At 39.0% G+C, this 21991-nt stretch overlaps 3 protein-coding genes and 1 long non-coding RNA gene across 4 annotated transcripts; 3 read left to right on the forward strand and 1 right to left on the reverse strand.

Moving 5' to 3' along the window:
* Nucleotides 1-409: 409 nt before the first annotated feature.
* On the forward strand, nucleotides 410-1232 carry LOC140796657 (expansin-A2-like). The gene is made up of 2 exons (XM_073149730.1): nucleotides 410-496; nucleotides 613-1232. Exons 1-2 carry the CDS (start codon nucleotides 415-417, stop codon nucleotides 1230-1232), a joined length of 702 nt encoding a protein of 233 aa, XP_073005831.1. The 5' UTR covers nucleotides 410-414.
* A 579-nt stretch (nucleotides 1233-1811) lies between these two features.
* LOC140796385 (sister chromatid cohesion protein SCC2) lies at nucleotides 1812-14525 on the forward strand. The gene is made up of 28 exons (XM_073149398.1): nucleotides 1812-2341; nucleotides 2434-2543; nucleotides 4049-4185; nucleotides 4264-4363; nucleotides 4462-4712; nucleotides 5111-5218; nucleotides 5341-5452; nucleotides 6728-6824; nucleotides 6916-7102; nucleotides 7182-7616; nucleotides 7777-8300; nucleotides 8372-8579; nucleotides 8684-8734; nucleotides 8825-8983; nucleotides 9058-9225; nucleotides 9375-9674; nucleotides 9754-9906; nucleotides 10253-10422; nucleotides 11206-11314; nucleotides 11621-11782; nucleotides 11862-11966; nucleotides 12034-12261; nucleotides 12357-12490; nucleotides 12574-12840; nucleotides 12919-13213; nucleotides 13517-13609; nucleotides 13726-13851; nucleotides 14053-14525. The coding sequence occupies exons 1-28, from the start codon at nucleotides 2106-2108 to the stop codon at nucleotides 14290-14292; spliced, it is 5265 nt and encodes a 1754-aa protein (XP_073005499.1). The 5' UTR covers nucleotides 1812-2105; the 3' UTR covers nucleotides 14293-14525.
* A 142-nt stretch (nucleotides 14526-14667) lies between these two features.
* LOC140796386 (uncharacterized) lies at nucleotides 14668-15679 on the reverse strand. The gene is made up of 2 exons (XR_012110445.1): nucleotides 15488-15679; nucleotides 14668-15393 (listed from the first exon to the last, which is right to left on the reverse strand). It is a non-coding gene; the product is annotated as an uncharacterized lncRNA (long non-coding RNA).
* Nucleotides 15680-17515: 1836 nt separating this feature from the next.
* LOC140796379 (UDP-glucose 6-dehydrogenase 4-like) lies at nucleotides 17516-20546 on the forward strand. The gene is made up of 2 exons (XM_073149386.1): nucleotides 17516-17793; nucleotides 18846-20546. Exon 2 carries the CDS (start codon nucleotides 18857-18859, stop codon nucleotides 20297-20299), a length of 1443 nt encoding a protein of 480 aa, XP_073005487.1. The 5' UTR covers nucleotides 17516-17793; nucleotides 18846-18856; the 3' UTR covers nucleotides 20300-20546.
* Nucleotides 20547-21991: the final 1445 nt, after the last annotated feature.

A 21991-nucleotide genomic window follows, 5' to 3' on the forward strand; every position in this document is an offset into this window, starting at 1 on the left:
ACTTTGTATATTCGGTAAAAATTTAATAAAATATAAATATATTTTTACTGGGGGTTAACGTTTTGTCCGGCTCATATTTAATATTTGAGCTCTTGAAGGATTAAAAGAAAAATTAGAATGGTTATTAGAAATCCCAAATTAGCAAGTCAATTAGTATAAGAGTGGCTCTATTGCAATAAATGAAAAGGTAATGGTCCTACAAATTTATCTTAAATCTCAATCGCTGGACATAAATGGCACAAACTTGCCTACTTTGCCAAGTTTCTATCCAATGCCACGCACTGCCTAGAAATATCACCTCGCTTCGTCTACGTTACACAATAAAGCAGCAGAAACTCAATCGAAAGGAAGTAGAGGGTGGCGAAGATGGATACGAAGGTGTTCTTCTATGTCTTAGCAGTAACTATGGTTGCCATGGCGCTTAGAGCCATGGCTCAAGGTTGGGATACGGCGCACGCCACCTTCTATGGGGATATGTCAGGAGGAGAGACTATGCGTGAGTGTATCTCTTACAATTTTTTAAGGAGATTTATCCTTAATTTCCATTGAAGATATAACAATCAGTTCGATTTTTTTTTTTCAAAAAAGATATCTTTTGACTATATCATGCAGAAGGAGCCTGCGGCTATGGCGACCTCTTTAAGCAAGGCTACGGCCTCGAGACGGCGGCGCTGAGCACCGCCCTCTTCAACAGCGGGCTCATCTGCGGCGCCTGCTATGAGCTCCAATGCTACGACGACCCGGAATGGTGCGCGCCCGGCAGCATCACCATCACAGCCAGCAACTTCTGCCCGCCGAACTACTCCAAGCCCAACGACGACGGCGGGTGGTGCAACCCCCCTCTCAAGCACTTCGACCTCTCCATGCCCATGTTCGTCAAGATCGTCAAGGGCTACCACGCCGGCATCGTCCCGGTGCAGTTCCGCCGCGTGCCCTGCGTTAAAAAGGACGGGATGCGGTTCGAGATCAAGGGAAACCCGTACTGGATTATCGTCTTAGTGTACAATGTCGCTGGGGCCGGGGACGTCACGGCGGTGGCGGTGAAGGGGGAGAAGACGGGGTGGATAGCGATGACGAGGAACTGGGGGCAGAACTGGCAGACCAACGTGCAGATCGTCGGTCAGGGCTTGTCGTTCCAGGTGACGGCAAGCGACGGGAGGATGGTGGAGTCCGATGATGTTGCTCCGGCGAACTGGCAGTTCGGCCAGAACTTTGAGGGAGCGCAATTTTGAAGAACATGACTGAGGCTATATTTAGTATTAATTTTGATGATTTCATATATGTTACCGCAGTGAGATTAAATGCAACTTTAATAAAAAATTTTTTTTTTGGTCAACCTTATATTAACATAATTCAGACAAAAATATAGACCAAAATCTATGCATTTTGATATATGTATATTCTTCTATATTTAGTATTCGTATTCTGCTTCACAAATCACAAACTCCTCGTCCTTTCTTCCGACTTAATTAATGAGCAGGAGGTGAATTAAAGAGAGCAGAGTCCGAGAGGCGACTCCACAACTCTCTATAGTTGGATATTCTCTGATGTCTCTATAGTTGAAATTTGTCGCGATATAAACAGATAACCACAGAGATAATAGATATATAATATAAAAATGCTAGATTAATTTAAAAGATTTTGTTGCAGCAGCCAATTAGAAGCAGGTCCCAGGTCTCCGTAAATATGCTGATTTTTAGGGGTAATTTTTAGATTATACGCAATTATAGAATCTATCCCGCCTGTCATTACTATTTAGGGGTAGCTTAGTCATTTTGAATCGCTAAATAGTTGAAACTTCCCGGCCTTCCAAAAGAAGCCATTCCACGGTCCGTAATTAACGAGAATCACAAGGGCAAAATCGACGAAGTCGCTCACCCCCGCCACCACTTCGCCGCTACTAAAGTCGACACCGCCCGGCGAAAACCCTCTCACCCAAATCTTTTCCTTTCCCCGCCACTCCACTCTCCTCTCCTCCCTCCCGAATCTAGTGTTTCGTCTCTCATTCCGAAACCCTAATCCTTCGAAAACCCTAATTTTGCCCATTCCCGACCTCGAATTCCTCTTAGTCGATCTCTTCTTCGGTCTTTTTGGGCTTTCTATCCATGGAGTTCAACCAGGGTATCGGGTACGAGAAGGCGTGCCGCCTCTCGAACACGACGCATTCGGAGATCGCTCCCGCCCTATCCCTTCCTTCTCTTCCTGTTTGCTTTGGCTCCCCGGATCACAAGATCGAGCTCTCTGACGAGCCCGGCGGTGCGCGTTTTGCTGATAGGCCGGAGATTCTTGCGCACGCGGGAACAATTGCGGAGCTGCTCAGGAACTGCGATGTTAGCTATCTGTAAGTTCATGAGAATGTTTGGTGTAGGGTTTGGTAATCTGGAGTTGTTATGCTGTTGCATTTTTGTGACTAGTTTGGATTTTGTTTTCTAGTAATCTGAAGGAGAAGGCCGGAACTGCTCCAAATGACCCGAGGGAGTGTTCGAGGCTTTATCAAGAAGTGCTCAAGTACAACCCGGAAGCATTCACTTGCTACTATCGAGGTAAACTGTACTCAGTTAGTGGATATAGAATGATCCTGGAACAGTCGAAACTTTTGTCATTAGATACTTTTTCTTCCTGCAGAATGGCTTTTGTTGTCCTTTTCTTTTAATTTTATATTTGGTGCTGAGCAAGAAAATTTATCCCTTTAACTGATGTTATGAAGCAGTAAAGAACTTTCCCTTTGTTATTTTTTCATTGTATGCTGTTGGGTTTTTTTTTCACCTCAAATGGTTTCCATGCTCATGTTGGGTCCTAAAACTTGGCCAAAAATTTCCGTTGCCCAAGTGATATCTATCAGTGAACCTCTCCCATCAAGTTGGACTAGTTGTTCAGATGAATATAGATCTGGAAGAAAATTACTTGTAAAATTAAAGTAGTGTGGTGGGAAGTGTTTTTGGTTTATCATGCATTGCCAGTTATATATCTGAAGCTATTATTGTTATTTATAAGATATTTATAAGATTGGCCATGCTCTATCTTAAGATTGGTAGGTTCCAGGATGTCAACATGAGGTTGTAGGAATAGAGTCTTGTCCAAAACAGAATAAACGGAATGAACTTGTGGCAATTCAGACAACATCACCTGGTAATACATAACAATTGAAGATGGTTCAACACTCCAACTTATCCAATGGAGACCATGTAGCAGTTATAAGGAGGAGCGCTGTCTGACTTAACTTAAATTGCCATAAATAGGACAGGAGATTGGAAATTCTTGGTTAGCATTAAGATTGAAAAGGTAGGAAGGTCCCTAGCTTGATTTTCTCTGTTTCTGAAAATCAACCATCAGTTCATCACCATCATACCCATCATTGCTATCCTATTATTTTTCAGATCACATATCGCATGCAACCAAGGGCTGTTTCCCATAATAGATTGAATGATATTTGGACATAGTGCTCTATTATTATTGTTGTTAGACTGGCCCATGAACATATCGTGTTCTTCTAGTTTCTTGGTGATTTAATTGGAAAGCCTAGAAGCCTATTAGTTAATGCATCGGCAGAGAGTTCTTGTAGAAACCTCAGTTAAGATGTATTTCTCTCTGAAGCCATGAACAAAATAAGTAGGTCTTTCCTATCATTTGGTAAAAAGAGAAAGTTGGAAATTGGAAGGAACTGATAATACTGCCAATTATAGAGGCTTTGGTTGCTTCCAATCATCCAGTGAGGTCTTTACTATCAAATGTTTTATAGAACTTCGTGTGCTTGGTAATCCCTTTAATTACATTGAAAATATCTGTTTTTATATATTTGTTTATGTGAGTAATCTATGAATTTTTTGTATAATAGTTCTGTCTGATTCTTAGGTTTCTTGTGCTTGTTATAGTCTGATATAGTCCTCAGATTTACTTTTATGAGCTTGATTTTTTATTGATTTAAGCACATTACTTTTTAGGAAAGTCAAACATCTGGTTTTTTTTAGTTGCTGTTGTCAGCCTTATTAAGGTTGGTCTTCCTTGCTTATCCATGCTAATTTTCTGTTATGTTGTTCAAGTTTCTCAGGTTCACTTCAGGAGCAGAGCTCTCGTAATCACGTACCAGAGAAGAAACCCTTTGAGCAAATTGTAACTAATGCTATTCATGTACAAAGGGAACAGGAAGGTTCTCTTGATGACAATTTGCAAAGAAATATGGTTCATGTGAGTCAATTTACTCCGGTCAATATATTTTATTTTGTATTTTGTTTTCTAAACCTCTACTCTTTGTACAAATTATAGAACCAACCTACATATGCTATTTCAAAGAAACCAAAAGTCAGAAAAAAGGAAAGTGATACTGTGCCTCTAACCTCAGGTTCAGATGCCCCTGATCATCAAGGTTTGCCACATTTTCTTTTATTTCTACTAAAATTATCTTTTCTTTTTGTTTTTTTTTCTTTCTTTTGCATTGGTGTTCATAAATATCAAACATTTCAGATATCATCATGAACTTCTGTGAGATAATTGAAGACTTCTGTGGAAGAGCAGAGATTGCTGATGACGTAGAAGGTGCCGAGGGGTCATCTCTTCATATGGCCGATTTGAAATTTTTTGTAAATGAAATTACATCTGCTCGCTCAAAGAAGGTCTTGCACTTGATTCCTCTTGATACTCTTACGAGGCTCACAAATGTTCTAGATCGGCAGATCCAGTGTGCACAAGGTTTATCCATTGAAAATAATGAGAATGTAAGTATAATTTGCAATACTAATATTGAGTACATATGGAATATTTATCTGGTATTAATTAAATTATTAATGTTCAGTTTGTATAACTAGGAAATTTTTTTAAATTGTGCACCATTTATATGTCTGGAACAACCAGAAAGTAAGAGTATGTTGTTATTTATAACAAACGTTTGCCAAGTATAGTAAGCAAGAGTGCTGTGAGGACATCTTAATATTGGTGCACGTAATATTGGTGCACGTACATCAAGTGTTAATGCTGTTGAGATATTGTATGCCTGTTTTTGGTAGCATTATTAGAAAATCGAATGTATTCTCATGTATATGATATTTACTGTATTTTACTTGAAGATATACTTGTTCTGTTATGTTACTTTCTGATGTGTGTGTGATTATTCCAGCCTGATACAGATACTGAGGCATCGATTCTCTGTGCATTGGAATCCATACATGCAATGTTGGCAATTATGACTCACCAAGATATGCCAAAGCAACTTTATCGAGAAGAAGTATGCTCACTTACTGTTTTTGGACTTCTCATATCAGATTTAGTATTTTTTTTCCTAACTAAACTGACTTGCTGTTCTATCTATCTGTATATATATAATTCTATTTACAATGGTTTTATCAGATTATCGAGCGGATTCTTGATTTCTCAAGACATCAGATCATGGAATGTGTCGCTGCATGTAACCCATTCTACCGTAATCTGCAAAAACCAAATGAAATTGGTGCAAATGATGGTAAAGACACTGAACATTGAACCAAATATATATTCATTTTTCTTTTCTGTCTGGGGTTTTGTAATCTAAATTTTATGTTATTTTTAACTCCATGAATGGGAATTGGTGTTGAGTAATCAAGATCATTTTGGTTTTTGGCCTCTGTGCAGACACCTTGAAGTCTATATTGTTTGCTTCATGAACATCTACCAAGTTATTTGCACCAATTTATATGGCCGTGTGACTCCTTTAACTTTTAAGATATGAACCAGTATATTCCTTCATACTCATTTTATGGTATGCATATAGATATATCACAATAGGGTTTTGAAAAGTGTTTGGCGGGTGGCACACAGGATGCCCCGCTAACCTAGCTGCTCATACTATGCATTTGTAGTTTTTGGCGGGCCAATTTGCCACCTGGTGAGCCAATTTTATCTGGTAGGCTGACTTGGCGGGCTTTGCAGGTTAGGTGGAAAGTTAAAGTTAACAAAAAGACCTTCCTTCTCCATTCTATCTCCAACAAAAACTAAAACCCTAATCTCTCTCAATCCCTTCTCTCTCGAGCTCTCTCCTCTCTCAGCGGTGGATGGCAAGTGGCAAGTAGCAGCGTCACATGATGACAAGCGACGCATGAGGGCTGGGCTGAGGAGGGTGACTGACGAGGGCAAGACTGAGGAAAGCGACGCACAAAGGGCTGGGCTGGACGACAAGTGTCTCTTTCATTCTCTTACTCTCCCTCTCTCTCCCAAGCTCGAGCTCTTGGTCTTATCTTTATCTCCAATTTCTTGGGCTAGGCTGAGGAGAGAGAAATGATGTCAAGTGATTGGTGGCAGAGTAGCTAGCTTAGGCCATGTTATCTTTTCTATGTTGCTATGGGAGAAAGTCTCTCTCATTCTTCTCAAATTACCATAAGAATATGATACTACCTTAAACTTATTTGCTATATAAGTGTCGAATAGTTTGAATCTAAGTATAATTTGATCTGATTAATCTGAATTAGTTTGATAAAATTTACATACAATATATATTATATCATATATAATTTTTTTTAATTTTTTATATATAAAAATGTTAGACAGTCTTGGCGCCCGCCTTTAGCTTAGGCGCTAGTCTGTGGGGGTGACTGTCTATAATCCGTGGCCGCTATTCAATACATTGAATCACTCAAGTAGTCAAGTAGTAGCACACTAGCAGAATGTTACCACTTTACAATATGCTGTCGGTATATATAGATGATACTTCATTTTTGATATTGGGGATATATTATCTATTTACTTTTGGGTAATTTTCTAGGCGATGAGGATGAAGAGGATGAAACTAATAATGCTTCAGTAGGCAAAAAGCGGCGCAACACTCGTAGTGTTAATACAAGGAAGTCTGCTGGGAACAAGTTTGTTCTATATCCTCTAGTTGGCTCATTGTTTAGTTGTACTTTCTGCTTGATTATTATCTATATCATTTCTTGTATTTTCTCATGTCAGGGTTTCTGCAGCTGTTTATACTGTGGGACAGAAGCTTTGTTTGATTTTAGGGTTTTTAAGAGAACTTCTCTCAGTAGTACGCCTTTCAGATAGTTGCATTCTTCAGTTAGTGAAAACAAGCTTTTCAACTTTCTTGGTGGATAACATACAGCTTTTACAGTTGAAGTCTATCGATTTAATTTGTGGGGTAATAAGTCACTTGTCTGACATTTGCTTTTGAAATAATTATTTTTTTAAGTCTTCACTGGCATCTTTCTTTAGTACAGGTGTTTGCTTCATACACACAGCACAGGAGCTTCTTGATAGATGAAACAATCCAGCTTCTTCGTAAGTTGCAATTTTCAAAACGTGCCCTTAGAACTTACCATCTTCCTGATGAAGAACAAAAGCAGATTCAGATGATAACAGCTTTATTGGTTCAGTTGGTTCAATTTAGTGCAGTTCTTCCTGACAGTTTACGAACAACAGTTAATTGGAATTCCATTTTAGATGCCTCAATAGATGCAGGTTATCCAGTTAAGTGTCATGAAGCAGCAACTGAGGTGTGCTGCCTTTTTTGGACTAGTGTTCTTCAGCGTTTCACTACTACTGCTAAAACTCAGGATGTTTTTGAGCCCAAAGCGGTCTTAGAGAATCTTGTGATGGATTTGCTGATGACATTGAACTTGCCTGAATATCCTGCTTCTGCTCCTATACTCGAGGTAATATTCTCCATAACTGCTGCTAATACTGAGGATATTAGAGAATCTTTAACAAAATCCAATTTATCAAAGACTCTCCTGGCATGCACTGACACCCTGATATATGTTTTTAAATGAATGAAACAGCACTAACTCAGATGTCTTGGTGGTATATTGGCAGGTTCTTTGTGTTTTGCTACTCCAAAATGCTGGGTTGAAATCTAAGGACATCTCAGCTCGTTGCTTAGCTATTGAGCTTCTTGGGACTGTTGCAGCAAGGCTGAAACGTGATTCTGTAGTTTGCAGCAGGGATAAGTTTTGGATCTTGCAAGAGCTAGCTGGTGCAAGTGTTGACACTTCTGATGGCTTGAAAGATGCTTGTTCTATCTGTCTTAATGGGAGAGGTGTAAATATAGTTTGTCATGCTTGTGGCAGATGCTTCCATTCAGATTGCATGGGAGTTGGACAGGAAACCTTGCTTCGTGACTGGTCTTGTCATATATGCTTTTGCAGAAAGCAACTCAGTGTTTTACAATCATATAACAAGTTACAGGGTAAAGACAATGGTAAAAGAAACGCAGACTTACCCACCAACAGGTCTGAAACTTCTGACTCCATTACAAGATTGGAAGTTGTTCAGCAAATTCTCTTGAATTATCTGCAGGAAGCTGGCTCTCAAGATGATGGGAATCTGTTTACGCGATGGTGTGTTACTTGAAATTCTGAATTAGATTCGTTAAGTTTTTTGGAGAGTTAATTTATTTAACTATGTGCAGGTTCCATCTTTGCCTATGGTATAAGGATGATCCTCTATCTCAGGACAAAATAATCTACTATCTTGCTAGATTAAAATCAAAGGAGATTTTGCGAGATTCTGGTAGCAGTTCACTTTTGTCAAGAGATTGGGCTAAGAAAATTTGCTTAGCATTGGGGCAAAAGAACTCCTTCTCTAGAGGATTTGATAAGATACTTTCCCTACTTCTGGTAAATAATACACTGTATCTTTCTCTTCCTGTTTCATCAATTGCAAATTTTTCTACTTTTGATGTAAGATATATAGTGAAGTTCATATCAATTGTTGTTTCTAGGCAAGCTTGAGGGAAAACTCTCCAATAATAAGAGCCAAGGCCTTACGTGCTGTAAGCATTTATAACTTATGGTGCATGTCATATGTTTATCTCTTTATCATTCCAAGTTGATGCATCTATTGCTCTTTCGTGTATATTTAGGTTAGTGGTATAGTTGAAGCTGACCCTGAGGTGCTGTGCGACAAACGTGTCCAATGTGCTGTCGAAGGAAGGTTTTGTGATTCTGCAATTTCAGTTCGTGAAGCTGCTCTTGAACTTGTTGGTAGGCATATTGCCTCTCACCCTGATGTTGGTTTGAAGGTCAGTAAACACATGCAAATACACTTCCAGCATCTCCTAGAGTTATACTAGAATGTTGTTTCTTTGCTCTGCAGTACTTTGAAAAGGTTGCTGAGAGGATAAAGGACACGGGAGTGAGTGTACGCAAACGTGCCATTAAGATTATCCGTGATCTTTGTACTTCCAATCCTAATTTTTCAGAGAGAACACATGCTTTTATCGAGATAATTTCTCGTGTTAACGATGAAGAGTCTAGCGTCCAGGTGAGTTGCATATTTCTTTAATCATATTATCTTTTCTTTTTCTTGAATGATTAGGTAAGTGCATTCAACTTCTATATCAAAGTTCATGGAATAATTGAACTTTGTATTAACTGATTCCATCTTATGTATAATGATGCACTGATTGGTAGGATCTTGTATGCAAAACATTTTATGAGTTCTGGTTTGAAGAATCCACTGGAAGTAATAAGCACTATGTTGCTGATGGTAGTTCTGTGCCTATGGAAGTGGCGACTAAGACTGAGCAGATTGTTGATATGTTGAGGAAGATGCCTAACCATCATCTGCTTGTGACAATCATAAAACGCAATTTAGCACTTGATTTTCTCCCACAATCAGCTAAAGCTACTGGAGTGAATGCAGCTTCTCTGGCATCTGTACGTAGGCGTTGTGAATTGATTTGTAAGCGCTTATTGGAAAGAATATTGCAGGTACAGATCTCTAGATGGATATAAGTTGGTTCTTTGTATAAACATCAACAGCCTTTTTTTTACTCCTTTTCTATTGTAGGTTGAAGAGGGAACTAGTGATGAAGAAGAAGTCCGTGCACTTCCTTACGTGCTTGCACTGCATGCATTTTGTGTTGTTGCACCAACACTATGTGCACCAGCAACTGATCCCTCCCAATTTGTGGTGACACTTCAGCCATACCTTAAGAATCAGGTGATTTTTAATTTCTTGTATTAATAGCATCTCATAGACTTTTTGGCACAATTCTTGAAATCATATGCACCTGATATTTGACAGCTGCAAATTGACAGAGTAGTAGTTCATATGTTTATTACCTATATCTCTCTGATACTACTTTCCAGGTCAACTACATCTGTTCTCTGCATTGACTATGAAAATGATGAGTTACCATCAAGATTTTCTTCATTGTTATCTGACTACTTGGGAAGAAAAGTTTTGTTGATTTCATATGCATTGTTTCAAATATATATATATATATATATATATATGTGTGTGTGTGTGTGCATTACACTGGTTGATCCAACATATTTGGTTGCAGGTTGACAACAAATCAATTGCTCAGTTGCTTGAAAGTATAGTTTTTGTAATTGATGCTGTTCTCCCCCTACTTCGGAAGCCACCACAAAGTCTCATTGCAGAACTGGAACAGGATCTGAAACACATGATAGTTCGGCATTCTTTCCTGACAGTTGTTCATGCTTGTATCAAGTACTAAATTCCTTCTTATCCTTCCTTTTTTAATAACTAAAATGGTATTTGCTGTCGTTGAGGATGCTGTCTTTGTTTCTTGAGAATTCATCTCCTTCATGTGGAATTAGATGGTTATCTCAATATTTGGTTCTGTATGGTTTCATGTCTTATCTATCAAGAAACTCTTCTTTCATCTGCTTGGTGATATAGTGAGAGTTAGATGATATTTAATAGGTGGAATAGAATAATCAGACTCGTCTTCCAGTTATCTTTTGTATTGCTTTGTCTTATCTGTTACTTTTTTACTTGCACAATTTCTGCGTTTACTCATAGCATTCTTATTTTAGCTTATGTTACTTTCTATAGTGAAGCATTAATATACTTAGAGCAATCTAGATAGTAGACTCATTGCCATCTACTGGGCAATTTTTGTTTGTCTTCTTTATAGAGAAACCAATTGAGTGGAAGGATCCTGATTGCCTATGCCTTCCAGCATATTTGTTTCAGCTCATCAGCTCTTTGCAGCAGCTGATGTCGGTGCTATCTTACTATTTGATTTTCTCATCTGTGAGAAAGAAAGTTTGCATCATCCTAGTTGTTTGCTTGATTCATATAGTTTCCTTTCCTTCTCTTGTATTAATGGTTGATTGTAGAATTGTATTCACCATGCAGTTTTTTTATCAATTCTATTTTTATACGTTTCATCTATCGCTTGTAACTCTTTCTTCTTTATATTTTTGCTGACCTTTCAGGTAACACCTTAGCAAAGTAATAATCACTGATTATGTTACTTCCATTCAGGTGTCTCTGTTCGCTTAGTAAAATAGCTGGCAAAGGTGCAAGTTTAGTGGAGTACCTAGTTCAGATTTTCTTCAAACATCTTCTTGGTCCCAGTGTTGACAATAAACAGGTAATCATTTATTTATTAGTTTATTTAATTCTTAGTTTTTATATACATATAATGCTGAAATGTTATGTTGCGTTTACGAAGATGTATATGTATAATTACCGTGTATATGTGGTGGGTGTCTATTTCTGTAGTTTTCCGAATTAACTTTACCCATTTAAAATATAACCTTTTTATTACGTTGGAAGAGAATGAACTTTATCTATCACTTTTTTTATGTTTTTTCTGTACAAACTTTATTTTTATTTATGCAACTACTCATGTTTTCTCAAATACATCATCTGACAATGGATTTCGCGCAAAATTCAGCTATTAGGGCGCTCTCTATTCTGTCTGGGGCTGCTCCTTAGGTATGGCAATGAACTAATTGTCACAGGTGACAATCAACATCTCCATATTGTTAAGAGTCTCTCATTGCTTAAGAAGTACCTTCTTATGGAGGATTTCGGCTTAAAAGTCCGAGCTTTGCAGGTCTGATTTTATTATCCAAATATGTTATTTGAAGTTCTTCCAGTTTTCGACATGTGAATTTCATTCTTGTGGTTTTTAGGCATTAGGTTATGTTTTGATTGCTAAGCCTGAGTATATGTTGGAGAAGGATATTCTAAAACTGGTGGAGGCATCACTTTCTTCTGGTGTTGATTATCGATTAAAGGTACATATCTTTTCCTTTATGTTTTGCATGATGTGTAGCTTGTTGTGACATTTAATCATGTGATCAGATGCAAGCATTGCAAAACCTTTATGAGTATCTTGCTGATGCGGAAAGCCAACTCTCAGATTCTGCCAGTAAGCCTCCTAGTCAGTATGCAGAAGATGGTGGAAAAGTACCTGTGGCTGCGGGTGCCGGTGATACTAACATGTGTGGGGGAATCATTCAGTTATATTGGGATTGTATTCTTGAAAGATGCTTGGATGTAAATGATCAAGTTCGTCAGTCTGCTCTCAAGGTAAATTACCTTGGTTCTTGACATATATCTTCACTTGCCATGCCTGTGGAATGGCTGTTGCCCTTCTCATTGGTGCTAACCCTTTTTTTTTCTAGATTGTGGAAATTGTTCTCCGCCAAGGTCTAGTTCATCCAATTACTTGTGTTCCACACCTTATAGCACTCGAAACTGATCCGCTGGAAGTGAACTCAAAGCTGGCCCATCATTTGCTCATGAACATGAATGAAAAGTATGGTCATTTAGTTGAAATTATTATTTGCAGTATATCCCTAGTGAATTGGAGCATCTTGGCTAATTAAATTATATTTGCAGATACCCTTCCTTTTTTGAAAGCCGTTTAGGTGATGGCTTACAGATGTCTTTCAAATTTTTTGAGTCCATAGTGAGCAATCATGATATGGTATCAGGAACTATGAAAGGAAAACCAGATGGCAATCCCATTGCATTTGTTAGGCCAGGGATATCCCGAATATATAGGCTTATTCGAGCAAATCGTGTCTCAAGGAACAAATTTGTGCACTCAATAGTTCGTAAATTTGAGTCTGATAGCTGGAATAATTCCTCGGTCAGCTTTCTTGTGTAAGTACTGCAGCAGAATCAGGTCTGTGCTCTTTACATACTATTAACAGATTGGCTTTAAACATTCATCTGTTGCAGGTATTGTACAGAAGTTCTTGCATCTCTCCCTTTCACATGTCCTGATGAACCTCTTTACCTGATTTATGATATAAATCGGGTTATTCAATTAAGAGCTGGGGCACTTGAGGCCAATATGAAACTGTGGAGTTCCTTCTTGCTACAGCGGGACCCAGCGAAGATTTCTAGTGATAGTCTTTATCTTACAACCCAATCAGGATCACATCATTCAGATAATCAAAACATGATAGGGAATCCCGAAATGAGTCCTGACAAGATATGTAGTATATCAGAAGAAGGCGTGCAAAAGTTTCAGGTGATCTCTAGTTAGAGCTGCAAGGCATGAATAATTTCAGGGCTAGAATTTAATGATCTTATTATTTTGTTTTGTAGTATACTGATGCTAAAATTTTAGCATTTCCTTATTTTTACTAGAATGACATGTTTCATTTTGCCCTGTTAAGACACCAACTAAGGTTGAACTTATCATGCTAGTTTGTAGGAGTACGAGTGTCTCCTGAATTCCTCATATATGCAGATTCTATAACAATTTAACATGTCATCTTTGCCTCTTATTGTACACTTTTCTTCCTTTTTTATTTTCACTCTTGTTTCTCAGGCCGATTGTCACGAGGCTATAGCTTTGCAACTTCTTTTGAGACTGAAGAGGCATTTGAAAATTGTGTACAGTCTAAATGATGCTCGCTGTCAGGTTGAGTTTTTTTTTTTTTTTGGTTCCCCTTCATTATCTGGCTAATCACTTGTCCACCCATGGCAGATCATGTAAATTATCTAAAAAGATGTTTTTTTTTTCCTACTCCAAATCAGGCATTTTCTTTGAAGGAACAGCCAAAGTCTGGTGAGACTCTCTCTAAGCAGAACATTTCATTCAACATCAGTGACACTTCTATCAGTATGCCCACCTGCTACCAAGATATGATACAAAAATACCAGGTATTTGTGAAGTAGGTTTTGAAGCCTCCTCAAGCTTTCTATTTTCTATGTAACTTGTGTAGTTACATTTGTGGCAAGGATTATGTTCTATAACTGGTTGAGAACAGTGTGTTAAATAAAAGGATCAAAACCTTCTATGCCCCATATGATTTTCCTATTAATAAATTCACTTTCATATTGTAATTTGATGCCATCTTGCAGGAGTTCAAGACATTGCTGAGGGAAGATGCCATGGATTATGTTGCCTATACAGCTACAGTCAAGAGGAAACAGCCGACTCCTAGGAATTCCAGGCGTGGAAAATCTGCTCTAGCGAAAGGCGAGGATGGTGATGAAGATGAAGCCAACGACGAAGACTGGTCAGGGGGCCCGAGAAGGCTCGACTTTAGTGGACAAAGGAGCAACGGTGGCAGGGTGACCAGACAACGGGTGCAAGTATGAAATGTTGTTTCATTATTGTACATTATAGGTCTTCTCCAGAAATCAGGTGGATATGGGGATTAGTACATAGAAGCAAAAAAAAAAGGAAGGTTGGTTACAGTTCGGTTGTCATTGAACTGGAGCTTTTCTCAGTCTCTGTGCCCCTTTTTGTATTTGTCTGGGGATGCGGCAAGACTGGTAGATTGTGCTCCAGTTTCCATATTAATGGAAATCCAATTTTTTTTCTCTCAGTATACTCATGCTTTCTGGAGTGCCGTGTCGAATTCTTTTGGTGTTTAGTCGATTTCTGCTGTGATTAACTGGGCTCGGGAGTGTGCTTTCTTCCAGAGCACATCCTCTGCAACCCCAGTTGCAGGAACTTTATACAAAATGGGATTACGTCGGCTAAAATTTCTTTGAACTAGTAAGAGGTTCAGTTAATATCTTCCAACAACCTTGTTTGCAGGAATTCCTGTATCAAGGCTGCAGAAGGGCTGCTACCGTGGCCACTTTTATGGTCGCTTTGTTTACAAAGAAATAGTTCTGCTACTCTCTAAAGACTAGCAGAACAACTCTACTCGCGAAGCCCTGCTTGCTCTTATTGCTGCTCTCCTCCCTCTTCATCGTCGTTCTTGCTGCTCTCCTTCCTCTTCGTCGTCGTTCTTGTCATAAATTTTGTTGAGAACCCACCTGTTCACCTAGTAAAGAAACAACAAAGACCAATAAAACAAGGGAGCACCTTTGATGGATCAAAACAAAGAAAGAGAGAATGAAAAAGGCATAAAAGAAAGAGCTCTCAGAGGGAAAGACTCTCAAATCTCAATGGTGAAATACTCCTCCATCTGCCAATTTGTCTTTAACTGATCACTCTTCCCATACTATTCCTCCACTTGCTTGATTCATCCTCATCCTTCTTGATCAAGTAGCAAACCAGAGATGGCTGGATTGCGAAGATGAGCCCGGCCTCTTCGTCGCGTAATTCTTTAGCCTTAAAGGTTTGACTCCAGAAATCAACCCCATTACCAACCTTCCGGTGGTTATAGTTCAGATTCTTAGACCTCTCATCCATCGCTGTAAAATAATATCTCTCCTACACCCTTCCGACCGGATAATTATCTGCAACTGCAATGTTACGCAGCAAATTAAATAAACAATTAAACACCACTTAACTTGCATATATGTTGTTTTAATTAACTTAGAATACAATTAAACATACTCTCGAGGACCCAAGGATCGTGTTAGTATATGTCAACCCCCTTCACTATATGTTCGAAGGCGGAGGATGGCATGAGGTAGGAATTGATGAGTTTTTTTCTCAGTTGGTGTAAACCTAACTCCATCCGGATACTGGTCTTCCATATCTTTGTTCATTATAGCGACGACTTTTCTTGCTTGTGGTAAGTGCTCTCTTTCTTTCGCTCTCGTTCCTCATGAACTTAAGTCTAGCCGAAGTAGGAGAATATTCCCAGTTACAATGGGAATAGGATTTTTATGCGTAAAAGGAAGACGAACATTGACCCGGTTTTAGAGATCATGTCACCTCGGTCGGTCGAACTATTAGTTTATTTAGAATCATTTTTAAATATTTAAATGCATTATATTCCTTCTATTATTTAGCCATTTTTTTAACTAATATTAGGTGTAGTAGTTTTAGATATTCTTTTATCTATTTTACGTAGGTGCCCATCCACTAAATTTGAATTGTTTTTATGTGGAGTAAGAATTTATTAATAAATTTCTATTGATACCATTTTAATAAAATATATTTTTTTTTCTTCAAATGCCTACGTTTTAATATTTGATTAATTGAAAAACTTTAGATGTGTTTTCTCTTTTGTAATATCTAAAATATTGTTTATAATATTACCAGCAGCTGGGCCTTTATGCTCTGTGTACCTACTTGTAATACCTTTCTTATATCTTTATGCAAATTTTTCTTTCTTTTTTGAAACTGAAAGTTGGTTAACTTAGATTGAAACAATTCTATCCAACCGTGCTGAGTGAAGCATTAACAATGAGGAGATTACAAGACCCCAGTTTATAATCCCGCATGGCACCCTTGTCCTGGGAGTAGGAGTAGCCACTCTATTTCCTTCTACCAAAAGAAAATCTTTCTCCATCTTTTGAGGTTGATGTCAATGTTTGCCAAATGGTTAGCCTTGCTCAAGCTATTTTCTCTATTTCTTTTGTATAGCTTCGATTATCTTTAATGTCCCTTAAAAAAAAAAAGTAAAAGCATCTTAGAACATGGACAAGTTCCAATCATCCGGATCCACCAACTTAAATTTTAATTAAAAATACGTTGACCGCTCTCAGTGAATTTTGCTCGTTGGAACTCGGAAGTCGTCACGGTTTAGTTGGGCAGTCAAAGACCAGTCGAGATGCAAGCTGGCATCTTTGTAGACTTTAATCTTTAATCTTTTGTATTATTAAATAATTCATTAATATTTACAATGTCTATTTCGTCGAATGAAGTAATGAACGAGGTCAGAAGAATTCAAGTGTCACATACATACTGCATTGAATAGCATTAAGAAAATTCCTGCATGTGGAGATGTACAGAATCGAATAGCTGTAAGGAAGTAACCGCACTACTAGTGTTCTCCTTTTTCGCGATAAAAGAAAGGTTTCTCTTTTCTACTGTTTCTTCTAGAATTTTACTATTCTTGGATATTATCCTGCAGTGATCTATCTTTACTTGTCCGCCATTTCTTATTTGTCATTTTGAGTAAATTTCGATTTAGATTCGTCGGTTGATTAGATTCGTTTCGCTTCTATCTCACTCAAAGCGGTCGCCTTTCGTAATCTTTTCAATGTTGTCTTTCCCGGCTTCTTAAGATTCCTTCCATTACGTGTAACCGAAATGGTAAAAGAAATCCTAATCGGTGGTGAAAGATGGTCTTTTGAATGCGGTTGGAAAGCGCGTCGTTTGGTTGGTAATTCTTACGACTAGTAATCTTATGCAGATGAGATGTTTGTGGTATTGCTTTTACGTGGTCAAACAGTTGCTATTATGTGATGACTGTAATTCACTACTTTGTGTTGTTTGTTATAAAAGTTGCTTCTTGGCTCCATAGACAGAGGTGTTGGGAATCTGAGAGCCAGCGTTTTTTCTTTCTCTTTTTAATGAACAAATTATTCCAATGTACCAAATATTGTGGGATTTAAGAGTAAAGTATATTACAACAGGTAATTGTTTGATTAGGCCAGTATAACTGTTTAAGAATCGGATGGGTTGGTACTTGGTGGTCGTAGCCCATGGATTGCTTGGAAACGTGTTGATTAGTCCAGCTCAGCTTCTCAAATGGGACGTTTTATATTGCAACTTTATGAAAGAACTAGGAAGGGGTGGGTAGATCTCGCGTGGGTTTGGGTATTTAAGGAGGGAGGAAGTCGCCTTCTCTTGCATACCAGGAAATTTTCTTCCCTGCTCTCCTCTTCTGCCACTTCTAAAAGGTCTCTTTTTGGGCCCGTTTGGTTCGCAATACTCCACTTGGGAATTGGATCGGTGTGTTGTCGGAGGTAAAACTTTCTTGATCGTCTTCTTAATACCTCTTGTGATGAGATCTGGTTTCTGTTTGTGTTCTGGCTTCTGTCTTTGTTGTTTATTTCTTTGTTTCAGGTTACAAGATATTGTTTTCTCTAATTTTCTGGCATTATGCCTTCGAATAATATGATCTTTTGCATTCTTTTCCTCGTTTGCCCGTGATCTATGTTCTAGAGGTTTTCTTAGTTTGAGATCTGGTGAATCTGCCTCCTTTCATTAGCCCTTTCCCTTCAGATCTAGATTGTATTTGTGTTAAATGTGGGCACAAACCTGTGTGGGTGCGTAGTTCTTGCAGATCTTTATGTGGATCTGAGTGGTATACCTGTTTGACTGTTTCTGCTGCGAGGTATGATAGACAACTTTTTAACTTCTCCTTGGTGGATGATATCACAAGCCCTTTTGAGATGATAATCACTGGATACCAGAGATTCCTAAAATTTTCATTTCCTTTGGTGATCACATGACATTAGCAATATCTGAGTCCCTGAGTTGTATGCCCTTGGTAATTCCCTTCTTACCTTTCTAAGATCTTGCGTAGACGCATGTCTAAAGTAGACTTTTCTTGTTTAGTTTGTAAAGTTCACAATGGCTAAATAGTAAATCCTCCTCTTATTATAACCGAGTCGCTTTGTTTTGCAATCCATGTGGTCAACCTGTTAGTTTGCTAAATGCCTTTTTTCAATCAGATATATAGGTTTAATTTAAGTTATTTGCTGCCCATTTTTTTCCTCTGTTGTACTGGAATCAATTATCTAAAATTCTATTGATATAATGCAAACGTAGAGATAGTTGTGAAGAGTGTGTACAGATGACCCATTGATTCTGCTCTTAATTTTAGCAGAAACCAACCTCGTATTCTTTAATGCTGGAATTTTTGTTTCTTTTTTTCTGAATCAGGACTACTTTATTTATTCATTTCTAAGCATGTCATGTCTTTTTAATTATTTCTGATATGGTAATTTGAATCATCTTAGAATTAGTTGTTCTGCGCTGTATCTCTTAATTTTTTTGATAAATTAACTTTCAGGTCAGCAAACAATGGTGAAGATTTGCTGCATTGGAGCTGGCTATGTTGGGGGTCCAACAATGGCCGTTATTGCCCTTAAATGCCCTTCAATTGAGGTTGTCGTTGTCGATATTTCCACTGCTCGCATTGCAGCGTGGAACAGTGATCAGCTTCCGATTTATGAACCAGGCCTAGATGATGTGGTCAAGGAGTGCAAGGGAAGGAACCTCTTCTTTAGCACTGATGTTGAGAAACATGTTTCCGAAGCCGACATTATCTTTGTCTCCGTGAATACTCCTACCAAAACACGTGGCCTTGGAGCAGGCAAGGCTGCTGATCTTACCTACTGGGAAAGTGCTGCTCGGATGATTGCCGATGTCTCCAAGTCCGACAAGATAGTTGTCGAGAAATCAACTGTCCCTGTCAAGACTGCTGAGGCCATTGAGAAGATCTTAACTCACAACAGTAAAGGCATCAACTACCAGATCCTCTCGAACCCCGAGTTCCTTGCTGAGGGTACGGCAATCGAGGACCTGTTCAAGCCTGACCGGGTACTCATCGGTGGTCGGGAGACTCCAGAGGGCCAGAGAGCTGTCAAGGCATTGAAAGATGTTTACGCCCATTGGGTTCCAGAGGATCGCATTTTAACAACCAATTTGTGGTCTGCAGAGCTATCCAAGCTTGCAGCCAATGCTTTCTTGGCACAAAGGATCTCTTCTGTTAATGCTATCTCTGCACTTTGTGAGGCCACTGGAGCTAATGTTTCTGAGGTTGCCTACGCCGTGGGAAAGGACTCAAGGATCGGACCAAAGTTCTTGAATGCCAGTGTTGGATTTGGAGGATCCTGCTTCCAGAAAGACATCCTTAATCTGGTTTACATCTGTGAGTGCAATGGTCTCCCTGAGGTCGCAAACTACTGGAAGCAGGTCATCAAGATCAATGACTATCAGAAGAGCCGGTTCGTGAACCGGGTTGTGTCCTCGATGTTCAACACTGTGTCTGGGAAGAAGATTGCTGTGCTGGGATTTGCTTTCAAAAAGGATACTGGGGACACGAGGGAAACTCCTGCAATTGACGTCTGCAAGGGTCTCTTGGGGGACAAGGCCACAATAAGCATCTATGATCCACAGGTGACTGAGGACCAGATACAACGTGACCTTGCCATGAACAAATTTGACTGGGACCACCCAATTCACCTTCAACCAATGAGCCCGTCTGCAGTGAAGCAGGTGAGTGTGACATGGGATGCGTATGAGGCCACCAAGGGAGCTCATGGGGTCTGCATCTTGACGGAATGGGACGAATTCAAGGAACTGGACTTTGAGAAGATTTATGAGAACATGCAGAAGCCCGCCTTTGTATTTGACGGCCGCAATGTGGTGGATCCTGTGAAACTGAGGGAAATCGGGTTCATCGTGTACTCAATTGGCAAGCCGCTCGACCAATGGCTCAAGGATATGCCTGCAGTTGCTTAATGGAGGCTCTTCAGCTGCAATGTCTTCGGACTAAAGAGCTCTGTTAGTGTCAGATGAGTTTGACCATTCTTTACAGTTATTTCTGGACGGAGATTTGGTTTGTTTTATGGTTTATTGTACTACCTTGCAGTTAGACATCACTTGATGCAGTTTTGTATCATTTGGGGTCTGTAGTACTAATATCTACTCTCTTCCTGTTGGAAACTTGAGATATTTTATTAAAATTCCTTTCTGGTTCTTGATATTATTGTTTGGACTCTTCCTCAATTCTGTCAATTCAGAGTATTTATCTATTATACAGCCTTATTGGTGCAAGATATTATACTATATTAGGATCCTATGTATGATATGGAACACAATCCAAAATTTCGAGATCAATCACTTAACAGCAGAAGCAGCAACATAGAATAATTCAAGTTATTTATAAGTTGGAAATATAGGGAACTAATTTTTAAACTTCTTTTTATTTTCCTCTATCCTGTATTACAAACATGGATGTGCAGCAGAGGGCACATGAGCACAGCCGACAAAAGAGAGTATACGTAATCTGAGACAGCCCGAAACCGATTTAGCGTCTGATCATTGTATGCCATAGTCATACTAGGTTGGTCTCCGGCGATGGTCGGCGTGATTGGTGGCTGTCATCAGACATGCAGGCATGTAGTCTATCAGCCAAGAAGCTCAGAAAGTCATGTGGTGACATCAAGTAGCAGCAGTTTGCATAGTGGAAACAGAATAAGAAACAAAGATTCTTGATTCATTGAACCCAGAAAATATATATATTGTAGGATATGATTATAAATAAGGGTTGCTTAAATACTTTGAATTGGTTATGAGTTCTTAGTTGTGTAATCTCTTTCAGCTCTGCAACTCCATTGGCTTTGAAATCTGAACGTTTTAATGGTCAATTTCCTCGTTGGCAGGCTAAAAGGTTGGTTGGCAGCCCACCAAGGTCAACAAATCATACAGTGCCAAGCCACATATTAAATGCCAAGATCCTTTCTCGAGTTCATAATAATGTTTAAGACATAAACAAGTACAATTGGGTAATCAGTTATCTATTGAGATACAAATTAAAAAAGGAGGATGCATCACTTATTTATTTGTGATGAAAAGCCCATACGCTGATGCTTTTATTAATTCCAATTACGTTATACGAGCTTAATATATTGAGGAAATGAGTCCAAATAGCTTACATGATCTGGATAGGAATGACCAATTTTAATTTTATTTAGATTAAATCTTGAAGCAGCGTAGCAACAAAAGCCCTGTTAAAAAAAAAACAAGTGGCTGCCACCAACAAGGTTAATGCAAGTGAAGTGAGAGTAGATTGGAAATGGAGGAGGTGAAAGGAGGCAAGCTTGACCACGGGCAGCAGCAGCAGATAGCAACAAGCAAGCAGTGGCAAATGATGACAAATGAAGTGAGGGAATGAAACAGAGATGGAGGAGGGGGGGCAAGTCGAATAGGCGGCAGGTGGACTACGACAACAGGGAGGTGGGTAAGGCCGATGATGAACATCCATAGGCGAGCGGCAAAGAAAAACTTAGTGGGGGGAGAGAGAGAGAGAGATTGAAGCTAGAAGACAACGACAAACATGCGGAGGGTGGTGAATAGACGAGGGCAGAGAGAAACTTTAAAGAAAAACAAGAGAGAAAGTCTCTTCCTCCCTTATTAGTGACTCAGGCTAAT

The sequence above is a fragment of the Typha latifolia genome, chromosome 10 (genome assembly GCF_019914945.1).
Source record: "Typha latifolia isolate L0001 chromosome 10, TyphaL0001v2, whole genome shotgun sequence".
Lineage (NCBI taxonomy): Eukaryota > Viridiplantae > Streptophyta > Magnoliopsida > Poales > Typhaceae > Typha > Typha latifolia.

Excerpts from the sequence above, each read along its gene's own strand:
- LOC140796379 (XM_073149386.1), top strand. The coding sequence starts at position 18,857 with ATGGTGAAGATTTGCTGCATTGGAGCTGGCTATGTTGGGGGTCCAACA.
- LOC140796657 (XM_073149730.1), top strand. The coding sequence starts at position 415 with ATGGCGCTTAGAGCCATGGCTCAAGGTTGGGATACGGCGCACGCCACC. Across the intron at positions 497-612 it reads GTCAGGAGGAGAGACTATGC|AAGGAGCCTGCGGCTATGGC; the intron begins GTGAGTGTATCT and ends TATATCATGCAG.
- LOC140796385 (XM_073149398.1), top strand. The coding sequence starts at position 2,106 with ATGGAGTTCAACCAGGGTATCGGGTACGAGAAGGCGTGCCGCCTCTCG. Across the intron at positions 8,984-9,057 it reads ACCCTGATGTTGGTTTGAAG|TACTTTGAAAAGGTTGCTGA; the intron begins GTCAGTAAACAC and ends TTTGCTCTGCAG. Across the intron at positions 13,610-13,725 it reads TAAATGATGCTCGCTGTCAG|GCATTTTCTTTGAAGGAACA; the intron begins GTTGAGTTTTTT and ends ACTCCAAATCAG.